The sequence below is a fragment of the Nelumbo nucifera genome, chromosome 3 (assembly GCF_055504915.1).
Source record: "Nelumbo nucifera cultivar China Antique chromosome 3, China Antique-T2T, whole genome shotgun sequence".
Taxonomy (NCBI): domain Eukaryota; kingdom Viridiplantae; phylum Streptophyta; class Magnoliopsida; order Proteales; family Nelumbonaceae; genus Nelumbo; species Nelumbo nucifera.
This window is the reverse complement of record NC_142651.1, coordinates 28,204,879-28,227,943: the sequence shown is the minus strand read 5'-3', so window position 1 is coordinate 28,227,943 and position 23,065 is coordinate 28,204,879. Positions and strand designations below refer to the sequence as shown.

General features: G+C 37.6%; 1 protein-coding gene across 7 annotated transcripts; it reads right to left on the bottom strand.

Annotated features, from left to right (window-relative positions):
• Positions 1 to 112: 112 nt before the first annotated feature.
• On the bottom strand, positions 113 to 22,410 carry LOC104604445 (uncharacterized). Of its 7 annotated transcripts, none has more exons than XM_088901226.1 (12): positions 21,420 to 22,410; positions 21,000 to 21,257; positions 16,674 to 16,916; positions 16,289 to 16,438; positions 14,605 to 16,151; positions 10,072 to 10,223; positions 9,865 to 9,946; positions 9,349 to 9,471; positions 9,091 to 9,197; positions 4,564 to 4,724; positions 890 to 1,126; positions 113 to 196 (listed from the first exon to the last, which is right to left on the bottom strand). In XM_088901226.1, exons 1-12 carry the CDS (start codon positions 21,858 to 21,860, stop codon positions 128 to 130), a joined length of 3,570 nt encoding a protein of 1,189 aa, XP_088757352.1. In that variant the 5' UTR covers positions 21,861 to 22,410; the 3' UTR covers positions 113 to 127. The 7 variants fall into 7 exon arrangements, 6 of the variants coding, with proteins under 6 accessions (XP_088757352.1, XP_088757350.1, XP_088757351.1 ...); XM_088901224.1 differs by lacking the exon at positions 113 to 196 and adding an exon at positions 374 to 631; XM_088901225.1 differs by lacking the exon at positions 113 to 196 and adding an exon at positions 374 to 622.
• Between the last annotated feature and the right edge of the window lie 655 nt (positions 22,411 to 23,065).

Genomic DNA, 23,065 nt, shown 5'->3' with positions numbered 1-23,065 from the left:
TCAGTTCACTGCTACTGTGGCAAAACTAATAATATTAATTGAATGATTGGTAAGGTCCAGTAAAGAAAAACCAATATCTACATTCAGAATCTGGACCAGCAATTTAAATAGTATCCGAGTATGTTGATCAACGCTGAAACCAAGGCCCATTCTGACATGGCCACATGGCCAGGGTTGTCCCACCACCAGGAGTTTCCTATGATAGAAAAAACCAAAACCACAACGTGGTTACAGTTAAGATGAGTACATGGTGGACCCTGGCTCTCTAGTTCTTGTTTCTCATAACGACTGTAATTAGTACTCTAGAGTAGATACTATGATATATAATATATTTTAGAAGTCGAGATTGTCATTTTCTTGTTCTTTTGCTAACTAGATTAGATTGTCATCTTCGAGATTAGATTGTCAACTACAGTTATGAAATAGTAACTAATGATAAACAATCTAAACTTAATACCAATAAAAAAAATAAAACTTGAGCCATTTTTGCTGCACCATAAGCAATAACAGCTGCAACAAAGCGATCAGGTGTAGGAAAGTTGGGTATGCACGCATGGTGTCGATGGAGACACTCCCAGCGTTGAAGCAGAAACTTCTTGCACATTTTACAATTAGATATCCCCTGAGAGGACTGAGGAGAGATTAAAGACCATCGAAAATTTTCATTAAACGTTCTTTTCTGTACATTTTGTACAAGAGATAGAACAGGAAGAACAGGGACAAAGAAGAAAGCGCAAAAAGAAGCCAAAACTAGCAGCGAAAAAAAAAAATACAAAACAAAACAAAACAGGGGAAAAGAGAGCATGGAAAAAAGCCTAGAAAAAAATGAATGAAATGGCTATACAACTACCAGAAAATAGACATGAAAGCTTCAGGAGATGCATCTTACAGGAAGATGAGACAATGTTGTTCCTGCATAGATGGCCTTTATCAATGCCATAAATTTGGACAGTGTTTCTTCCGAGAACCACTTCAACTTCCATGTGCACGAGCTTGAAGCCATTTTGTCCTCTGCAAGCTTGGCCATGCGTTTTTCTTTCATTGGATCAGCCATGCAGCAGTACTTCTCAGATGTAACTCGGTCTAGGGTCAAGGTGACAGACCAACGCTCCCAGCGCTCTATTATCTGAAAATTTAAGTTCCAAACTATTATTCGTTAAATCCACGAGATGACCAAAGAAACAACTATAATAATTTAACTTTTCTTGCTGCTTTCCGATTCGTGTTAGCCCACATTGCATCATTATAAAGGGAAGACCGTATTCATCCAGACTAAATATATCATAATCAGTAATTGTACTAATAAATAGTAACATACAAAAGAAATCTTGACTACAGGTCAGGAGTTGGTTGATTTGGGTTTAGGGTCAATCCAAGCCCAATGAAAACATACCTCAACTCCAAATTAACCCAATACACAAATAAACATGATAATCTAAATGAACAGAGAAAATACAAGTCCAACAGAATGATCCCTCAACAATACATGGACTTCTGAGCCAACTCTATGTTATCATCCAAACCTTAAGATATATATTTTGTTTTTCCTTTATTTTATGCTTTGAATACAACTCCCACATCATGATCCATAAGCAATACATGTACCTCTAAGCCAACCAGGAACTTTTGTTCCAAACATATAAATTAGTGCGCTTTCATAAATTATGACCTGAATGGGCAACATATTCACGGTGGATGACAAAAGCCTGGGGTTTCCAAAAAATAGCAGATACCCACAGCATGTTTCTAAAAGTACAATTATCCAATTCAAAAGGAGACACTCTTGATGACAAACGAACAATGACATAAATACCCCTAATATTTTACATGTATATAGAATCCTTATTTCAAATAACAACCATGCGCAATGACATAAATACCCCTAATATTTAATATGTGATCACCAAAAACCAAAAGAAATCTATCATCTTCAATCTATTTGGCTTCAATTTCAATGTCATTTCACTTGAGTTGAATGTACTACAAAAGAGTAAACTGTTATTCTGAAATGTCCAAACAATGTATCAAAAAGGGTAATTTGGTCCTTCAAAGGGTTTGAACACACCATATAATTGGCAAGGTTAAGATTGTTACAATGGAAGTCTAAACATATCATGTGACATGCTATTTAACAAAATGATGGTATCCGTATTCATCAAATAACTTGACGAAAATGTAGAGTAATTTTAGAAACCTAAGGTGGGTATACTCCAGGTAGGGTATTTGTAATTGACCCTAAAATCCTCCCAATCAACTTAGGCATTTGTCCAGCATAAGCTAGTTTTTTTGGCCTGAAAATTAGGGTAATCATTTCTAGCATGGCCCAAGCTTGGCCCTGCATCAGGCATGGAAATTTGCAGGCCAAACCTGGGCTCAATACTTTAGCCCTGGCTCAAGCTCCGATTACCAGCAATAATATAAGGGTCTGTTTGGTTTGCAGTCGGAATTGGAATCGGAATTCACCAAAATCGGAATCGGAATGGCCCATTCCCACAGTCTGTTTGGTTCAGAGAATGGCCATTCCCTCAAATAGGGGAATGCCATTCCAGCAAGAATGGGAATGGGATTCCAATTCCATCCAACCAAACAGACTGTGGGAATCAGAATAGCCCATTCCGATTCCGATTCCAGACCCCTATTCCCATCAACCAAACGAGGCCTAATTTATGGATATATTAATCATCACCATCCAAGCCTTGACCCAACTATTTGGGGTAGGCTACACGAATCCTGTTTTGCCACTCAATTCTGTTTAATGCCATATGCATTGTTAAATTATTAGCACTTGAATCATTTCTTACTACTTCAACCCATGTGCTTTTTGGTCTACCCCTATTCCTTCTGCCCCTTTCAACTTTGAAACAGATCACTTCTTCTTATGGGTCCTTTATGTACGTGGCCAAACCATCTTAGTCTATTTTCTCATTTTATCACCTATTGGAACTACTCCTATGTTCCTTTGAATGATTTCATTTTTTACACTGTCCTTCCTAGTTTTTCCATTCATCCATCTCAGCATACATATTTATCCATATATTAATGTCATATAAATATACAATACTATATATTTGATATATAATTTAAAAGTTATTGGCCTGAAAACCCAACCCAAGCCTGGGCTATGGCTCTTATTATAGATGCTAAGCGCTTAAGTCCTGTCTATGATCAATTCAAAACTTGGTGAGTATTCACAAACATCCACTAGGTCTGTCTAAGTTTCATGCACACAAGCTTTCTTTTATAAAAACCTTAGCTACAAACTATATACAACCATCTCTCATCTCTCATACACACAACCAACTCATAACATCTCAATCCGAATCAACAATTCAAGCTAGGGTTTGAATAAAAGGAGCTATACTTCCCTGTTCAAACTTTAGATCAAGAATTAAAAATTATGCCAAAACATTATTTGAAGATCTTTGAAACTTTTGAATACCTTCCAGCCTTTTTAGGGGAAACAGCCCATTCAAAACAAGGTTACAAATGCCATAATCTCCTAGAATTCAGCCTAGCTCCCAACTGAGAAGCCTGAAGCCCCTTCGAAGCAGACCCATGGAATCAGTTTTCCAAAATAAATGGATATAAGATCCTTCCGGTCCTTGTAGATGTTCTGGAAAAGCTTTTTGTTCCTTTCTGCCCAAATGGTGCCGATCAATTATCTATTGCACATGACCAACAAGCATTGCTTCCTTTGATACTTCATTTTGTCACTTTTTTAAGACCTCTACAATCCTAGTGTCATTCATCATCCATCATATACAGTCATTATATGCATGCCATTTTTCGATTGCCCCACAATTTATTCCATAAAGTATAGTAGGTATATGTCTTATGGTAACTTACATAACTTTGCTCAAGCCTAACAGAGTCAAATTTGCACAGGATCCATCCTTCTCTAATTCTATAGAGCCATCCTACTTGAACTCACTGTAATTATGGATAACCAAAATGACAAAGATACCTTTGTCTGTGGTATCTCCCTACCAATGACATTAACTAATGTCTATTCTCTTTACTAGTTCTTGTTTCTAGTACCATAACAACCAACTAGTGGCCATTATACAATGTTGGTCCTTATCTGGGGTCTTGGAAGGGGTGGACTGGATACAGATCTAAGCTTTGCCATTTTTTGCACAAAGTAGCCCATTATTAGACTCTAATGGTTCATATTTCATTTAAGTCAAAGGAATTCCTTTAACCATATTCTGACAGAAAGAGTTACTTTCAATGGAAATAGGTTTGGAATTCATGGCTGTTAGGTTATAATGCAGTTTTGGTTGCTATTAGGAATTTAGAGGTTATGAAAGAGGGAGCAGTGATAACAATAGTATATATCACATGATATTGTTTGTTAATCTGATAAAGGCAACATGTGACACAATATAACATGCACCCACACACATGTATACATGTACGAAAACACACACACCTACACTCTAATTATAAAAATATAGTAGAGTTCTTTATCAATTAGATATGTATAAAGTGATTAAGTACCAGTAGATTCATTTGCACATGGAGAAAGCATGTCAAAGAAAGCTAAATTAAATATAAGATTACCATTTCTGTTATGTTACTGATGGAGCAGCATGAATCAAGAGAGAAATATGAATTCGACGATGCTTCATTCAATGAAAGAGAACTGAACTGCACAAGGTCTTCAATGCATACAATCATATATCCTTCAATTACAAATAGGGATCTTAAAAGCCATGGTTCATCTGCCGGCATTGAGAAATGAAATGTAAGAATTATTAATGAGGAAGAGTCAATGCTCAATTTCTTGCAGGAAGTACAAGGCCAACTCAAAACTTTAAAATGCGACAATCTAGTACCCAAACTTTAAATTTGTGACAATCCGGTACCTGGCATTAACTCACCGTCAGTCAACACATAAAAAGACATAAATACCCATCTCGTTTTGAAACATTTTCAAAATGATGAAAATAACCTCCACTACAATAATCTTTCTTTGCCAATGGGAACCACTGTTTACTGCTCTAACGTTCCGAAGAGCACTGGTGCTGTTCAGTCCTCAACTGCTCATTCACTCCTCACCAGCAGTTGCAGCACGATACATCCCCATAGTGAAGTGAACATCAGTTTTCAAGTGTTTAACTCCGTGATCCAGGCACAACATAGCGCTACTTCTGTTCCAAATGGTGTTGAGAGTTTCAGCTTCTGCTGCTGCATCATCCTCTTTGAGATGTGCCGAGGGAGACGGAAATCGAAAATTTCAAGGATAAGTGCAAATCAGGAAATATCCATCTAAATTATGCAGTTGGGTTCTTTAATCAAATGCTTTTAATCAAATGCTTCTCGTGCAACCCCTGCCTCCCAGGTGCAATTGCCAAGATCAAAAACTACTTAGCTGCTGTTTCTCTCTACAGAAAATTGAATCCAATCGGTGTCTCTCCCGATTTCATTATGCTAAACATTCTATTAAATTGTTGTTGTAACTCTAGTCATGTTCCATTTGGTTTAGCAGTTTTCGGGGAAATTCTGAAACGGGGTTATGGCCCCAACACTTTCACTTTCACTTCTCTGATTAAGGGGATGTGCACGGTGAATCGGATCAATGAAGCTGCCCAGATCTTCCAAAAATTGATTGAGCAGGGCTGCATACCCACCGTAATCACATACGGGACTCGGATTAATGGATTATGTAGGTCAGGAAACACAGCCCTAGCACTGAATTTGCACAGAGAAATGGTGAACGGAACTGTTGGTGGTGATAGGTTTAAGCCTAACGTAGTTATGGTTATTGATGGCCTTTAAAAAGATGGTTCTATAGGTGAGGCTAAGGAACTCTTTGCGGAGATGATGGGTAGAAGGATCTCTCCTGATATGGTTGTTTACAGCTCTTTGCGGAGATGATGGTTCCATAGATGAGGCCAAGGAACTCTTTGCGGCAATGGAACTGTTTAAAACTCTTGAGTGTAGTGCATTTGAACCAAGTATTAAGATATACAACTGCCAACATGGAATGTGCTAAGCAGGAATGCTTAAAGTTGTTGAAACGGTCGATCAGTTAGCGCCACCTCTCCTCTGTCGTTCAACCCAGATTGAAGAGAAAGGGGAATAGGGTAAAAAGAAAGGAAAGGGTAAAATGGTCTAAATATTATCATAGGGGTTAGTTTTGACATCATAAAATTATTTAAACTTCACTTGATCTCATGTGATGGCCCTGATTGATGGTGAGTTAACGCCAGGTACCAAATTGTCACAAATTAAAAGTTTGGGTACTGGATTGTTGTATTTTAACGTTTGGGGACTAAATTGTCACTCGAGCTAAAATATTGGGAATTTTCTATGAAAATGCATATTTACAAAAAGGCCCTTGTGGGGCAAAGAAGAGAAAAAGAGAGAAACAAATAACAAGATTGCACAGAACAATGACTATAGTAATATGGTACAATATCAGGATTCTTCACACCCATAAGCCTTGAATTGCATACGATTCCTCCCACAATTCATTCATTTCCCTATAGGTATTAAGACACATTAGTAAGCACCCAACAAAAACCATCATCCGCATTCTTGAATTTAATGGAGAAAGAATCTCCCTATTAGTTCTTCCACCGCTTCCATTGCCTCATCCCTCCATACTGTAACAAGTCCCCTAGACGCTCCCCCAAGATGGAGCCAAGGACCAACTTACTCCCTTAGATCTCCAAAAGCTTCTGACCCATCTTCCATCAAGATCAGAAAATTGTCTCTTGCACCATCATGATATCGGGTTTTTTCCTTTTTCAATAAATCTTTTTTTTCTAGCACTTTTCAATCCTTTCACATTCCAGTTGACAATCTTCGTAGCTATACTTCACAAATAGACCCTCCTTAAAAACCAAACTTCTTACCTGGAGTACTACTCTCTCCCTTCCGCCTAAACTCAAGATCACCCTCGATGTCAGAAATTAGTCTTTGTACCTCAGTTCTTTTCTTCTTTTTCTTTTTCTTTTTCTCAGTTTTCCTATTGTAAGTTTTAACTTCTCCCTTGCACACACCAGATTAAGCCTTTTGAATGCACATTTCAGTTTTAGGAGTCGATTCTTTCCCCTTGTAACCTTCCTCTTCAACAGCCTCTCCTTCCTCACTAGCCAACCTCTCCTTTTGAGGGTTCTCTTCCAAGTAATCTTCCTTCTGCCTAAGTTCCTCGAATTCTGTACAGATTAATCTCCAGATTCTCTTCGCCTCCTCTCTAGGCCCCTCTAGAAGTTTCAGTCCCTTCTTCTCTTTAACCTCTTGGTTACCACCCTCAATCCCTCCCTTGGACGCCATATCTACCCATTCAAGGTGAATGCTAGAGTATCTGCAACAGGCTGAGTACATGGGTCAGTAACAGAAGCCAAATGTACACCCACACCTGAGAACAAGGAAGCTGAACGTGGAAAACTAGAATGTTGCAACTGAGAATTTACAACTGGTATCAAGTCCTTCCCCTTAGCAGGCTTGCAGTGAAGTGGTTATGGTAAAAGTTAAACCACCGGAGAATCCTGATCCTTGTTCCTTCCTTCTTAGCCTATCTTCACAGACCACTGGAGAGTCCTGTCCCCCTGTACTAGTATTATTTCCGGAACTGATGTGTTGTAGTATCTCCCTCAAAAATAGATGACATCCTGTTATGTTTGTGCCTTGAATTCTTAATCCGCTCCGAATTAATTTGAGAAAACCCGAAGGCAAATTTTCAGAGTGGTTTGTGGTGGATGCGTATACCCAATCCATATTCAGCTTATAGGTCTGAATCGAATACGAAGAGGGTTTTTTCTGTTGTATACAGAGTCTTAGTCTTGTGAGAGACGAGTGAAACATTGGATGTATTTGGGGCTTTTTTTTTCTGTGAGGGCACAACTCTGTATTTCTTCTCCATTGCCAACTTCATAGTAGATTTCTGTTCCTCCTTCCCCGTGGACGTAGGCTATAAGCCAAACTATGTGTGTGTTCTCTGCGCTTGTTTCTCTTTATCTCTACTTTTACTTTCAGGTTGGGTGCCATTCAAATCTGTTTTCTTGGGTTTTTCACAACACATCCCTTTGACAACTCAAAAATAGGAAAAAATAGGTTGGGCGCTATATGCTGTAGATATCACAAAACCAGACAAGGCCACTTTCAATCTCTACTAAAAGGTCAGGAAACTTAGGTTGATGCAACAAATCTTACTTGAAAAGTTGAAATCGTCTAATGGGTTGCAGAATCACCTGAAAACAAATCTGAATTTTCTCAATTTTACAAGAAAAATGCTCAAAAAAAATGCCAAACTGGTCTAAAATGATCATGACTTCTGCACCAAAATTCTTCTAAAATCACCCTTCATCAAAACCTGAAGTATCTTCAACCAGGTGTGCCAGCTGTCTGTATAGTCTGCTGATGTTATCTAACAGCAGGGATGACATCAATGCATAGAGAAGTGTGCAATTGACAAATAGAGTTTAGTTCTCTGCTCTGATACCAACTTTGACAGTTTTGCACTAAAGAAATTCAGATTAGAGTGAAAAGAAGAAAAGTAGAAGAAATAGATAAAGAAAGAAAGAAGAGAGATTAGAGGTTAGAGAAAAAATGTGGACTAGCCTTTCTCATTAGAATTGCCCTTATATAGAACTAAAAGGACAACCCCGCGTCTAGTGTTAACCATTCAACAACCATCAGGATTCTTCTAAAATGAGGTCAAGCATGAATCTAGGGTTTTCTTCATCTGCAGATCCAACCGACTCCAGATGACATCATCAGTCAGTGATGATTATGGTATCAGCAGCCGACCAGAGATGCAGCAACCAGAGCTGAAGTAGGTAATGCTCTAAAACAAAGTTGTGCAAACTTTGATGTATAATGTATAGAGGCAATGCGAAGAAAGGAAGAAAGGAGGAGAAAGGGAAAAAGAGAAAAATCAAAAGTATTGAGAGTAGCCCCTTCATTAAGTTTTATACTAATGAACATAAGTTACACATAAACCCCTTTACAGTAATAAAGTATGCACTCAACAGAAAGATACCCATCAATTAACCAAGATAGGGCATATTATTGTCTAAAATCACTTCCTCCAAGTCCAGAGAAATCAAACAATCAACTTATAGCACAAAATATGCATACCTTCACAACTGCTCTTCCGAAACAGCAACATTGTGTATAGCAATATGCTCATTTTCGAGCCTCTACAAATATACCTCTCAAACAATTCGACCTGAACCTGCTCCAAGCTGTAATTCAAATTTCCAGAGACAGAACCATCACATAAGAGATTAAAAAGAAATTATAAACAACATAAGGCACTTGGTGACTTCTTTTTTTTTTCTTTTTGATAAATAGCTTTGTCTTCAAATACCAAGGGGAGTATGATGGAGAAATCACCTTTTTAGGGAATATCTGTTACTTGTGCATGGATGAAGGGCTTCCAAGAGACAAAGCAATCCCCTTGATTTATCAATGCTCCTTGTTATTAACAGGTATGGTGCATCCCTCTCGAAACGTACACTGAAAGACAAGAAAGTCAGTAAGCAGAAAAGTGAATGGTTATTTACTTTTGTAACTTATAAACTATGATACCTGAATATCTGTACAAGGGTGACTTGTTGTGGCGGATGCTTCAATTTTTAGTGTACTAGAGTTTATAAGGGCTTAGGGTTTAATAGTTGAGAGAAGAGAGAATTTTGTGAATCAGGAAATCTGTACCCTTTTTTGGAACAAAACAAAAGAGGAGCATTTACATGTTATAAAGTTCAAACATCAACTAAACTGAGCATGAAACTCTCTCTCTCTCTCTCTTATATATGTTAATAGAAAATTCATATCTGACACCATATCCAGCTGTCCTTGCTGTACCTGGTAACATAGTTTATAAGAAGAAAAGTTAACCACTATGCTAACCTCAAAGCTTGTAGTCCCATACCAACCACAACTTCTTTAATGTCTTCAAGCTTGTGGCATCCAATAACCTTTGAGATTTCACCTATGAAACATCAACCAAATCGCAGATGTCATGTAGCCATTTAAAATATACCATCAACCGAGCAGCATGAACAAATGATTATTGCATGTCACTAAGAAATAGTTCACAAAACTAACTTTACTAACCTGAGCCATTAGATGTGACATCAATAAGGAGCACGTACAACTTATTTTCACTGCTTAATAATATGACTACTTCTCTGCATATATAACATGCCAGAAACAATAAGAATCCCTGCAAAGAACAAACTGCTTCTTCTGCATAGTCCTGAATAAAACTAAGGAAAGGCAACAAAGAAATAAGAAAATAGAGTACAAGATGTGATTGGCCTGGAAAATTGAAATGTAAGATATCATGGAAAATATAAATCCAACATCTGAAATGTATAAAGAGATGAAAATATGCTTGCATATTTATGGCAATGTGTTGAGGTTGAAATGTGCTTTACATGGCATTGATCATCAAGATCAAGTGCTTACAGATCCCTTCTTGAATTGGGACTATGGTACTAAGATGTACTTGGTTGTATCTTATGTTATTTGAAAGAAAGTCGGTCTGGATATAAGTCCACACAGTTTCATTATTTAAAGCAAATACTGGGCTTATTTTTAAGCCCATTTAAGTCTTTCTAGAAGACCATATTGGGATCAAACCTGTAGTGAGTCAACTAAAGAACAAATGGACAGAAGGAAAAAACCAATTTCAGTCACTTAAGTGCTCCCACGCCTGGTCGCCCCTCTCTAAGTGGGAACGAGGTGTCATCTTTTTTATTTATCTATTTATTTAGAGGAGATGCCTACATAACCGTTGCAACTCCTATAAAATTCCTTGAAGAGGATGTTGTGAGACTTAACAGTGTGGGCTTCGGCCCATTTATTTTATGCTATGTTATGTTCTGTTGTCATTAAGAGGTTAATGGGCCTGGGCAGCTGGGCTTATGTTTATCTTAAGTTATATTGCTGTCTACTAATGGGGGGGGGGGCAAAATGGTCATCTCATGTATTATTTAAACCCTAATATAAATATCATTTCATGGGTTGGTGAGAGTAACTACCCCACCCTATTCTCTTTTCTCTTCTTCTTCTTCTTCTTCTTCTTCTTCTGTTTTTCCTCTTTTCTTCATGAACCTAACATGGTATCAGAGCAATAATCTGCTCTTGTTCTGGTCGCCGATTCCTGCATTCACTCCTCTTCTCTTCTCTAGTTTTCTTTTCTTTCTTTGGAGCAACAAGAAGAAACCCTAGTGCTGGTTGTGGTTAGCTGACTGTTTCTAGGGTTTTTTCCTTGAGAAAATCTCTAAGGAGGCCCAGAATAGTTTCTGGTATGCTCACTTAGGACAAGAAGCTGTGTAATAGTCGTTTGAACTACTAGAGAGTCCTATTTCTCAAGTCTACCTGCTAGATTGCAAAGAGGGTCAGTCTAGGAGATTCATGTGGGCTCTTGGCAAAATTTTCTTTAGAGTTCAAGCAATGGGAGGTGCTGTTTGACCTGTTCTACTTGCTGACTATCAATTTGTGGGAGCTCAAGATGTCTTCTAACACAAGTGAAGTTTCATTTGAAGATTCCAGGAATGGGGATGGTATTATTCATCTTGGAAACCCTATGATACAGATTACTAATGTAAAATTAGATGAATACAATTATAGGGAATGGGTCATTCAGCAAAGATGGTCCATAGTAAGTCATGGACTGCAAGGATACATTGATGGGAAAATTAAGGAGATCAAGGAAGAGGAACCAAACTTATAGGATTTGATGTTGAGAAAATGCAACCATAATGTTATGGTTAACTATCTTCTATGACGACCATTCAGTCCTATACTACAGCCCATAAGATTTGGGAAAAATTGTATAACACTTACAGTCAACGGAAGGACATCACAAGGATTTATACGCTGAATCAAGGCATTTCAAGTTTGACTCAAGGGAACATGACTGCTACAACTTACTTTGCTACACTAGAAGGCTTGTGGGAAGAGCTTGACCATCATTCAATCCTTGAATGGGACAGCACTAAAGACAAAGAACGACATGACAAACAAATTGAAGGGTGAAGATTCAAGTTCCTAGCTGGTTTAGAACATTCATATAAGAACATTAGAGCAAAAATTTTGGGAGAGATGAACTTCCAGAGTTGCATTAATATAAGCTTACATGTTAGTGGGTATAATACATATTAATACATTAAAATGAGGTAAGTTCAATCATGTCAACATTTCTAAGAAACTGGCAAACAAAAATCCACTTCTGACCGTTGGTTCCTAGTCTTGGTGGCCCTGCCATCCAGCAAGTCTTACAACATTGGGTGAATAATTCTTTTTGGTGAAAAGTATTATGGTGTACTAAAATGTGGTATATAAGGGTAATTTTAGAGACAAATTGCATATAAGCATCTTTTATCATTTATTAAGAAGGCTTTTAATTGTCATAACATTTCCTTTTGTGTTTTAATGGAGATTTTCTAATAGTGCATGCTTAAGCCTATTTTTAAAAAGCAAGGAACAGCACACTTAAAAAGTATAGTAGAAGTTTTAAGTAATTTTCCTTTAATCCTTTTAAGCATCACAAAAAGGACTAAAACCCATTAAATAGTGGGACTGATTGCTAAATCTATAAGAGGACTTATTAAATTTCTATTTGTGTTCTACCTCACTCAAGATTGCAAGTCTCAGCGGGAGATGAAACCAGAATTCTCACTAGAAGAAATCTTTAATATGCAAGTTATGTTGCATTGTTTGCTCTATTTATTTCTTCAAGTCAAAACCAAAGGGTTGTCTCTACTTTTTGCAGAGGTCAATTAAGAGGACCATCTATACGATACCAAGAAATTGACTTATCCGAAGACAGTAAAGAGAAGAAAACTAGAAGAGGAAAGTCTTCAATGAGAAATCACTTTGATGTCATGTGACAGTACCAATACATGGCATAAATAGCAGATACTTTACCTACAAAGAGGTGCAAGAATGCAACTTAAAGGCAGTGTTTGCATTTAAAAAGTGAAATTACAGCTTCAATGGTAATGTTTCCACAATAACAACTAACAAGATGAATTGTCTAGGAAGGTGGTATTGGCTATTTAATTCTCAGCCTCTTAGCTTATGGAGGTGTCTAATTGAAGAGAAATTTGGTCTGAATAGCAACTGCTGGGACCCAGGTATCAGCTCTTCTTCATTTGATTGTTCAGTGTGGAAAGGAATAGAAAAATCCTTTTCAAGCTTCGTTCAGGGAATTAAGCTAAAGGTGGAGGATGGTAGAAGAACTTGGTTCTGGCTCGACCCCTGGTGCAGAAACAGTGCTTTGATGGATGAATTCCCTTTCCTATTTCTGTTAGCAGAAAACAGAGATGCTCTAGTTGCATATCAGATAGACTGGGTCGGAACTGTGGGAGTTTGGAGCCCAACCTTAAGGTGGCAGCTTAATGATTGGGAGATTTCTGATCTGGTAAGCCTTCTCCAACTCATTCAGGCTCATTTACCTGATCAGAATCGGCAGGACAGAAGATTGTGGAGATGGTCCAAAGATGGAGACTTTTCTGTCAAATCCTTCTATGAGGAGTTGGTTCACTCACCCCCTTGGATTTTTCTTGGAAGGAGGTTTGGGTCCCTCATATCCCTTCTAAGATAAATTTCTTCATGTGGACAGCGGTAAATGGTAAGTGCCTATCAAAGGTACAACTGTCAAGAAGGGGTACTTGAACTCTTTGGCTTGTGTGATGTGTGGTCAGGAAGCAGAATCTACCAACCATCTCTTCTTGCACTGTCAAGTACCAAGTTTCCTTTTTAATCATGTACGTGGGCTGCTAAATGTAAGGTGGTGCCAACCAAGGTGTTTGTTTGACCTCCTGAAGTCCTGGAAACTGCTGGGTTTAAATAAAAAAGGGAAGCTGTGGAGCACAGTCCCCCATGCCATTTGCAGGGTGCTGTGGAAGGAGAGAAATAGAAGGATTTTTGGAGAAAGAAAGCTGGGCTCTGGACAAGGAGGTGCAACAGGTCGTGGCTTCAACCCATTCCTGGCTTTCAGCCACAGACCTCTTTAGAAGAATTTCTCACAATTAATATTTTGAAAACAGCACCCTTTTTGGCTAATCAGATAACCTGATCAGTTTTTGAATCCTGCTTTCGATGTTTTGTTAAATTGTTTTTTGGGGGATCTTTTTTGTGAATTCTAATGTATAGTTCCTGGCTGTACATGCTTGATCTGTCGACACACTTGTAATCCATGCTTACACTATACAAGTATACATTAATACAAATCTTTATACTTTAACTTTTCTCAAAAAAAAGACGAATTATCTAGGAATCTATTATAGAGGTCCACAATTAGAATTTTACTCGTTGTAACATAGAAAGTGAAAAAAGAATATCATTGGCATTTTCAAGTTTCATTGCCAACAATTTAACTATATTTTTTCCTACAAATACAATGCAAATAAGAACAGCATTAAAGTGATTTGACCACTGAAGTTGAAAAGTGCACACGTAGTGACAATTAAAATTTTGTGGAATTTCAAGAAGAAAAGATATAAAATGCCGTCTAAAAAGTGAAAATATCACATTCAAAACAAGCATTATTTATTTCTGCTTATATCAAATGTGAAAGTTATTACACTATATTATATTATCCTTTCCAAACAAACATGAGAATGATGAAAGTTCTACCTTTCTTGGCAACCTGATTCCAGCTCTAGAATACTGTCACATCGCATATACTGCAAGCAAGTCTCAGAAACTCTAGCATCAGCAACTTTGGCATGAAAATAATCCATTATAAATCTATCATTCTCAGAAAGAGAGGCAGATTTCATCCTGAAAATTTGGTTTTGTGGCCCATCTTCCATATTAGCTTTACAACCATCAGCATTTCCATTTAACTTTTGGCATCGTGGGTCTGCACTCCCTGTCATATAATTCTCTTCTGGTAGTGAAACAACTCTTTTTTTTGGCTTACTTCGGCATTTTCTATTTTCCAAACAATCTGTTTCTTGGCTCATAACATGATCAATGCCAGCATTGCCAACACCAGCCAGCACATCATCAGTCAAAATTTGCTGGCCATCAATTGGTTCTAGAAGTCCTACAGTGTGAGAATGTTTATCAGTGGAACTATCCAACAAAATATGGTCCTTCTGTCTTATACACAATTCCCTTTGTTTTTTGTCATAATAATTATCATTTGAGAGAAACATGTGCATGTGGTAACCCATACTCCCATTCATTGTATTCAAGGGCTCTAAACAGCATGACTGGTGAACTTCAAGTAAAGATGTTCCAGATTCATAGAAATCATCTTCACTGCAGCTGGTAACACTATCTGATGATGCCAGTGAATACAAGCCAGCAGAAAGCTGCATTAATTCTCGATGTAGCATATCCTCTTGATAATGAGGAGGTGAGCAAGGGCAAGTAGAGGATGTATGGGATTCCATAATTTCATCAATCGCTGTCAATGGTAAAGATGTTCCAGATTCATAGAAATCATCTTCACTGCAGCTGGTATCACTATCTGATGATGCCAGTGAATGTGAGTCAGCAGAAATTTGCATAAATTCTTCCTCTAAGTTGTGATGACAATGTAGCATATCCTCTTGATAATGAGGAGGTGAGCAAGGGAAAGTAGAGGATGTATGGGATTCCATAATCTCACCAATTGCTGTCAATGGTATATTAGCCTTTGCATCCACTTTATCATCTCCCTGGATGGTCAATCTATTAGGAAGAAAGGAATCATTTACTCCAAAAGGCAGACCACTCACCCTTTCTTGACTTAAAGCCATTGTCCCAATTTTTAAGGGAGGAACAGCTTCCCTGCTATTATATATCACTGATGACTTCAAAGCCATTTGACCAATTGAATCAATGGGCAAATGGGCATGGAAATCAACAGAAGCATGAGATAAGGAGTTCTTAGATTCTATAAGGTTTGTCCTGCTCTTGTCTTCTGGTGCTAGAACAGATTCTATGACGTATCGTGAGCTCTCTCTGAGATTATTTTGCCTTTTGGTCTTTTTCACACAATTCTCTTTAGCAGGACATGAAATCTGCCCTGAAAAGTTGGTATTGTCAACCGCATTCTCAGAATTGTGATCGATCCAGTCCTTCAATTTTCTCAACCAAAGAAAAGAAAATTCATTTTTCATGACTTCAATCCTCTTCATTGTACAACTCTGCTCCTCATCTTCAATACAAGCAAGACGAGACAGTTTTTTCTGCAATGTTTTCAGAAATTAACATATGGACAAGGCTAATACAAAAAGAAGCAAGTCATTATAAGGCTCCATACAGATAGATAATATAGTTCTTCAAATGCTGCCTGAATTGGAAATCTAGTAGTGAAATCACCTACCTTTTTCATATTGAAACTCCTTTCCCTGTTAGCATCATCTTTTGCAGGAGAATAAAGTCCAAAGCCAGCAGGCTGCTTTTTCCTGTTTGCAAGAATGACTTGTCTCTTCCAAGCCTCTTTCTTGCTAATTTCCTTTTTATCTAATTTCAACTGGATTGTAAATGCAACAGAGTTAAAAGGACAATGACAAGTCAGAGAGGCCCTAAATTTGGGTATTAAAAGAGCCCTTGCCCAAAGACATGCTAATATTCTCAGGAAAATGTAGAAACACCAAAATTAATGAGGATGAACAACCAAAATCAAAACTGAAGTCTACTCCAAAAATGAGAAAATGGATGATGTAGGACATAAAGCAAGACAGAACTAAGGAAAGAGTAAACATTACTTTCTCTGGATTAGTAAAAAAGCTGAACACTTGTGGGCGGTACCATCGGGCACAGCATATTGGATTTCCTTCCAACCATAAGCTTTGAAGAGATGGAAGATTTGCAAGAATCTCCAACTCCGTAAAATTGGAAATAATGTTGTAGGAAAGATCAAGCCCTTCTACTGATTTCAAATTCTCAATCCCACGTAATATAGTTAGAGCATTGTTCCTCAAAACCAATTTAACTATTGAACAGGAAACCTGCAAAATTCAACAAGTTCTTTGTGGATTTACAAGTAATTTGAGATGAAGAATATCAGAAGACAAAGCAAAGGCATCAGTGAACAAACTATAAGTACTAATTTGTATATGTTGCTGATGTTAGAATTGCTAGTACTTCAGTTCCCATAGAAATGAATAGACAAACTTCAATTTGCCAAGTAAGAAGCCTATAGGTATTTAAGTTTTAGTTATCTTAAAATAAGAGTTGCTTTAGGTGGTATATGAGTAAGAGTTTTGGTGTAAGGATTAGTCTTATGATGCTCTACATTCACTAGTTTGAAATCTTTTTTTTTTTTTTTTGATAAACATCACTAGTTTGAAATCCTTGTGTTCTCATCTTTTTTAATCAGTTGTATTGTCAATTTGTTAATCCCTTTTAATAGTTCTCTCCACAGAAAAAGGAGTAGGAGATTAGTTTTTTTCATCATTCTAGCTAGCAGTTCTACTGTGCATTCTTCTATTTATTTATTATTACTTAAAGAATTTTTTATGAAGTTTTGATATCATCCCCAATTAGTAGATACTCCGCATGTATTTTATAATCTTTTTTCTATAAAGGATCATAATGGGGGTCTTTCTCCACAACATCTGAACTGTGATACATGGATCTTATTTGGACTCCACAACATCTTTGCTAATATTTTGAGCCTTCTTAAACTTCTTGATAACGTTGTCTTAGACCCCACAAGGGCGGACTCTAGAATTTGGACCCATACCCCCATTGGCTTCTTTTCTTGTGCTTTCTTTTTCAAAGTCTTAAGCCAGTCCACCAATCCTGTAACCCCCCCTTTCCCTGTTGATGAGGTTTGGTGCAGAGCAATCCCTCCTAGGGTTGGTAGTTTTTGTTGGGAAGCCTATCTGGAAAGATTCAACATCGGTGATCTACTCCAAAAGAAGCGACCCAATACTTGCTTGTCACCCCATTGGTGTGTTCTATGTAAAGTGGATGGGGAGACTGGTTTTCACCTACTGGTGTCTTACCATTTTGCGAGGTCAATTTGGGAATGGGCTTTTTCCCTCTTTGGGTGTAGATAGAACCCTCCATCAGATCTGCAGGGCATTTTTTCCCCTTCTGTCTTCAGGTGGCATAGGAAAAGGGGAAGGACTATGTGGAGAGGTCTGAGGGCTGCAGTATGTTGGACAATATGGGAAGAAAGAAACTTCAGGATATTCTCAGCGGCTGAGAAAGGGGTGGAAGAACTAAAGGCTATCATTAATTTTAGGGCTGTACAGTGGCTGAAATATTTGGAACTATTCACAGGTTACACAATGGATGACATGTTGAGGAAGTGGGGTGAAATAGCAAAATGCACACAGACCAAGTTAGTAACTTGGACACCTCCACCTGCTGGATTCATGAAATTAAATTTTGATGGGAGTAGTAGGGGGAACCCTGGACAATCAGGGATTGGGAGTGTCTTTAGGGATGAGAATGGGGTCATTTTTGCCTTGTTCTCAGGCCCAATTAGAGTGGGTGACTCCCTTAGAGCTGAAATCTTTGCAGTTATGAAAGGAGTTCAGAAAGCCAAGGAGATAAACATCAGAAAACTCTTAATTGAAGGGGATTCAGAGGTGGTGATAGGGTGGCTGAATGCAGACAGCAATGGTTTATGGAGGTACAATAATCAGAGGAGGAAATTTAAGTGGCTGGTGTGGGAGATGGAAGTTAAAATGTGCTGGGTCAAAAGATTAGCCAATTCTCTAGCTGATGGTTTAGCTAAACAAGGGGCAGAAAGGGATTCAATATTTTGGGCTAAGTTGTAATTTTTTGTCTCTACATATTCTTTTGTTTTCTTGATTGTACTTGGAAGATAAGTGTGTTTGTCTTCCTTATGTAACTTCTTTGGTGAATTAATGAAATTGTTATTGATCAAAAAAAAAAAAAAATACATGGATCTTATTTTATTCACACCACAGTAGCGGTGTCATACTCGACAAGACATGGGTGCAGCTATTAGACATGAATATGTATATACATCATTAACATACCTCAAAATTTTACTGATTAGCAGAGAAATAAATATATACATCTATCAACCTCATCAATTTGAGGCAACAGCATTTTCTTTTCAACAATAATAGGCTAAATAATATTTATTCTGAAATACAAATTACTTAATTAATTAGCTTAAATTAAAGTAGATTATTTAGCCTAATAATGCATCATTGAATATCTATCTATCTATCTATCTATAGATAGAGTTAATGGCATGAGTTATTGAAGGATAGAGTTAATGACATAGTTAATGAGAAGAGATAATTAAAAGAGTTAAATGAGAAAGAGGAGAAAGAGCTAATGGTGAGTTAATGAGAGGAGATAAAAGTCTTAAAGCTTATTGGCCACTTGAGTTATTTTGTTCAATTTTAAAATGAGAAAAAAAAAACTTCTAAAAGATAAGTGTTTCTCAAAAGCAACCAGAAAGCACGAAAATGCCACCTTGGCACATTCCATTTTAATATATAGATATAGATGTTCAAATATTACCGGATCAGATCATATCAGATTTGATATGGATGGATCCATATTCTATCCAATTATAAATAGATTGAATTCATATCATCCTTAACCAGATCAAGGGTTCAAATACAAATTCTGACAAATAGATACCACTTCCAGCCCTAAGAACAAATTCTGGCAATTCTAAACTTTTAGGTTGGATTTTTTTCCCACATTTGTTTTGAAAAACAGATAAGTGATCCACATCTTTCAAATCTAAAAGGAATCAGCCTCCTCACATTCATCAAATCAGGCAAGATAGGACAATGATTTGATGGTTTCTTGTCAAAACCAATGAATGAACCCTGTAAAGCTTTTCCCAGTCAGTTGTAATAAGAAATCTTTTTTCCTTGAAAAAGCTAAGTTATCGTATTAAACAAAACAACTGCCCTGTTTCTTTGAAATTGAACTTTTTCTTTTTCCCACTTAGCAAAAAATCAATGCAATAACTTTATTTTTATGGAAAAAAATATGCTGCTCTAGCTGCAAGTGTCTCCATTCCTTTGCCATAACATTCATCAAAGCCAAGAACTTTCCTGCAATAACATTCATCAAATCTCCTTCAATATGCATGTTAAGTGTATCCATTCCTTTTCCATCAAATGGGCTTCCCTAGCTGCAAGTGCTGCAGCAACATTGATTGAAGTTCTACCAGTTAGCCTAGCCTTAAAACCAAGAACTTTCCTGCCAGGTTTCTTAAAATACATCCAATGGCAGTCTCCTCGTTTTCTTTCCAGGAAGCATCAAGATTTATTTTTATTGATTGCTAATTAAGGGGTGTCCATTCCACCCAGATCTGATCATTCCTGTGAAGCCCATTAAGGTTTAATTGATCCACCCCAATCATTTGCACTAAAATTCTCTACGTCCTATTAATAACTTGGGCTGGGCTTTAGTCTTTATTTGAAAATATTTTCTCATTTATGGGCTTAAAAAATTTATTTGATAACTCCTTCCTACAAATGGTTAAAGGTGTGGCCTTTATAAGATGTTTGCATATATGCTAGTTATAACTTTCACTTAATTTTCTACATTATAGAAAGCTCATTCTCCCTCAGAATGGTGTACAAGCCACAAGACCAACCTGCTTAGAAAAGTTCATCCAATTTGCAAGTATTTGTATTTTTTTTTCTTTTTTATGAAAAGTGAAATAAAATTGTATTACGAAGGAGGGAGAAGGACCCTCGACCACTGTACAATAATCTCTATACAGTATTATCAACAGCCACTGTATTTTTATACCAAAAAAAAAAAAAAAAATCAGTCAAAACCATGAACAAGCTGATGCCATTAATTCCCTAACAACCCATTGCATAAACGTACTTGTCTGCATTACATTACCAACAGTTGACATTTTGCATGATCAACAAAAATGCAAAATAAGCATATAAGTATATAACCTCTTACCTGATTAAAGCATCGATATCAACATCTGAAGTTTGAAAGTCAAACAAATGAATTATCTAAAAGGGAGATGCAAGTCGGATGAATTTATGCATCATTCAACAACTCAGCGAAATCAAATCACAAACTATTATAAGAAGTCATAATGTAAACAGCCCTACCTCACTTAATGAAGTGATTGTCCTCAGATGATTAAATCCAAGATCTAGGTGCCTCAATTTTGTACATTTCCGTAGATTATCAACTTTCTCAAATCTGTTTCGGCTTAGGTCAAGTGTTTCAACAGCAGGAAGCAGTTGCAAAGACTCATCCATTAGCATCAAACCGTTACATGCACAAGAAACAAATGACAATCGATTCCATACTGGAGATTCCTTTATATCCTTAATTCTACTGGCGAACACATGCCGAAGAGCATCCTAAATTATTCAGAGAAACAAATTAAGTCAAATGTTTTTAGAAACTTGCATAGGCACATTCGCACAAAGTAAAAGTAGATAGTACACGTGATCAACTTCATGAGAAACAGAAACCAGAAAGGATAAGCAAAACAGTTTTAAAGACAATGAAATAAAACTAACAGTAGAATTATGACAAATAAGCTTCTCCAAAGTATGCCTCAGCTCAAGAAGTCCCCTTGCTGCCGAAGTCGAAAGATCACATCCACGAAGCTCCAAATACTTTAGCCGTCCAAAGGGCAACAGTGACAGAGGTGTCGGATCTCTAGCAGGCGGCGGAAACACCGAAACAACCTTCAGAGATGTCACTAGCGGGAGAATCCTACTGAGCTGCTCGAGCGCCCGGTGGTCCCCGAGATCAGAAACGTAAGCCCGAAAGTAATCAACGGGAGCAGCACCTAGAAGACGTTCAAGTTCTTGCAACGCCTCGAGCCTCGACTGAATGTAGTGAAGCCCGACCGGGTTTAACTTCAAAACCAAATTTCCTTCAATCAAAGGACCAGTTTGCTTCTCAATGAACTTCACCAGGTATTCAAGGTACCTATCTCCTGTCACAATTGCCATTCTTAAACCTTAACAAATCTCCAACCTTCAAATAACAATAAACCAATGCATGGAGAAAATGCGAAACCCCATAGCAAGGAAAATTGCAGCTCTCTCTCAAATTGATTCAGGAAGCCTGATTTAAAGAACAAATTCTAGATGGAATTCACTATGAATTTTCATACTACGGATCATTTCAGCTGATGTTCTGATGAAATATACTTAGGGTTTCCGGAAGAAAGGATGGAAACGGAAACGCGGGGACAGAAACGTAAAGCGAGTTCCATTGTTCAATGAAGCATAGAAGCAGTCAAATTAAGGTTTCTATGGAGCAGAGGATAGGAGACGAGAGAACTAATGCGATTAGAGAAACTTCGCGCGCTTTGCAAGCGGGAAATTGAGGGGAACTGAGGAGAGAATCAAACACAAACAGCCATGGCTGCAACTCTCGGACACAGACTACAGTAGAGTAGAGTAGAGTAGAGAGAGAGAGAGAGAGAGAGAGAGAGAGAGCCTCGGGTTAGAGATGCTTCCGTTGCCGTTAATCAATAAATCGACGGACATAAGCGTGTACGTGTCGTCTCGTTTTGAGAAAATTTGAAACAAGAAGGCACGGATGCAAGAAAAGTGTCACGTGGCAGACATGCTGGGTGGATTGGGGACCCATCCATGTTCGGATCATCTGGTCCCATAACCAGGGTAGTTGTTCTGTTCTTCACCTATGGAAGCGACACAGAGCGGTACGGTACAGAGAGTAGTAACGTACGTAACTAACGTTACATTAGACTGTTGAAATTGACAAAATGATCCCTGAACTCACATGTATCCCGGAGACGGAAGGAAGGCTTTGTTTTTTTGTTTGGGATTTTTGGACTGCAATTCCCTCAGAAATTGAATTTACAGCCCCTCCTAACTTACTAGTAACCCCCTATAAACCACAAACCCATTCGGCCAGGCGGAAGGTAAAAACAAGTTGAGACTTGGGAGTTGAAGTCACTCGCATTTAGGCTGCAAAAATGGATCCAATCAAATCGGATCAAAATTTGAATCGTTTGTATTTGGATTCGAATCCGGTCGTCCATCGGATTTATATGGATTGTAATGAAAATGACCAACATATTATATATTGTTATAATTCATTAACAAAATCAATTGAAAATAACTTTTAACTTATGTTAATGATTTAGTAAAAATATAACATTTAAAGTTTAAAACCATGTTTATTA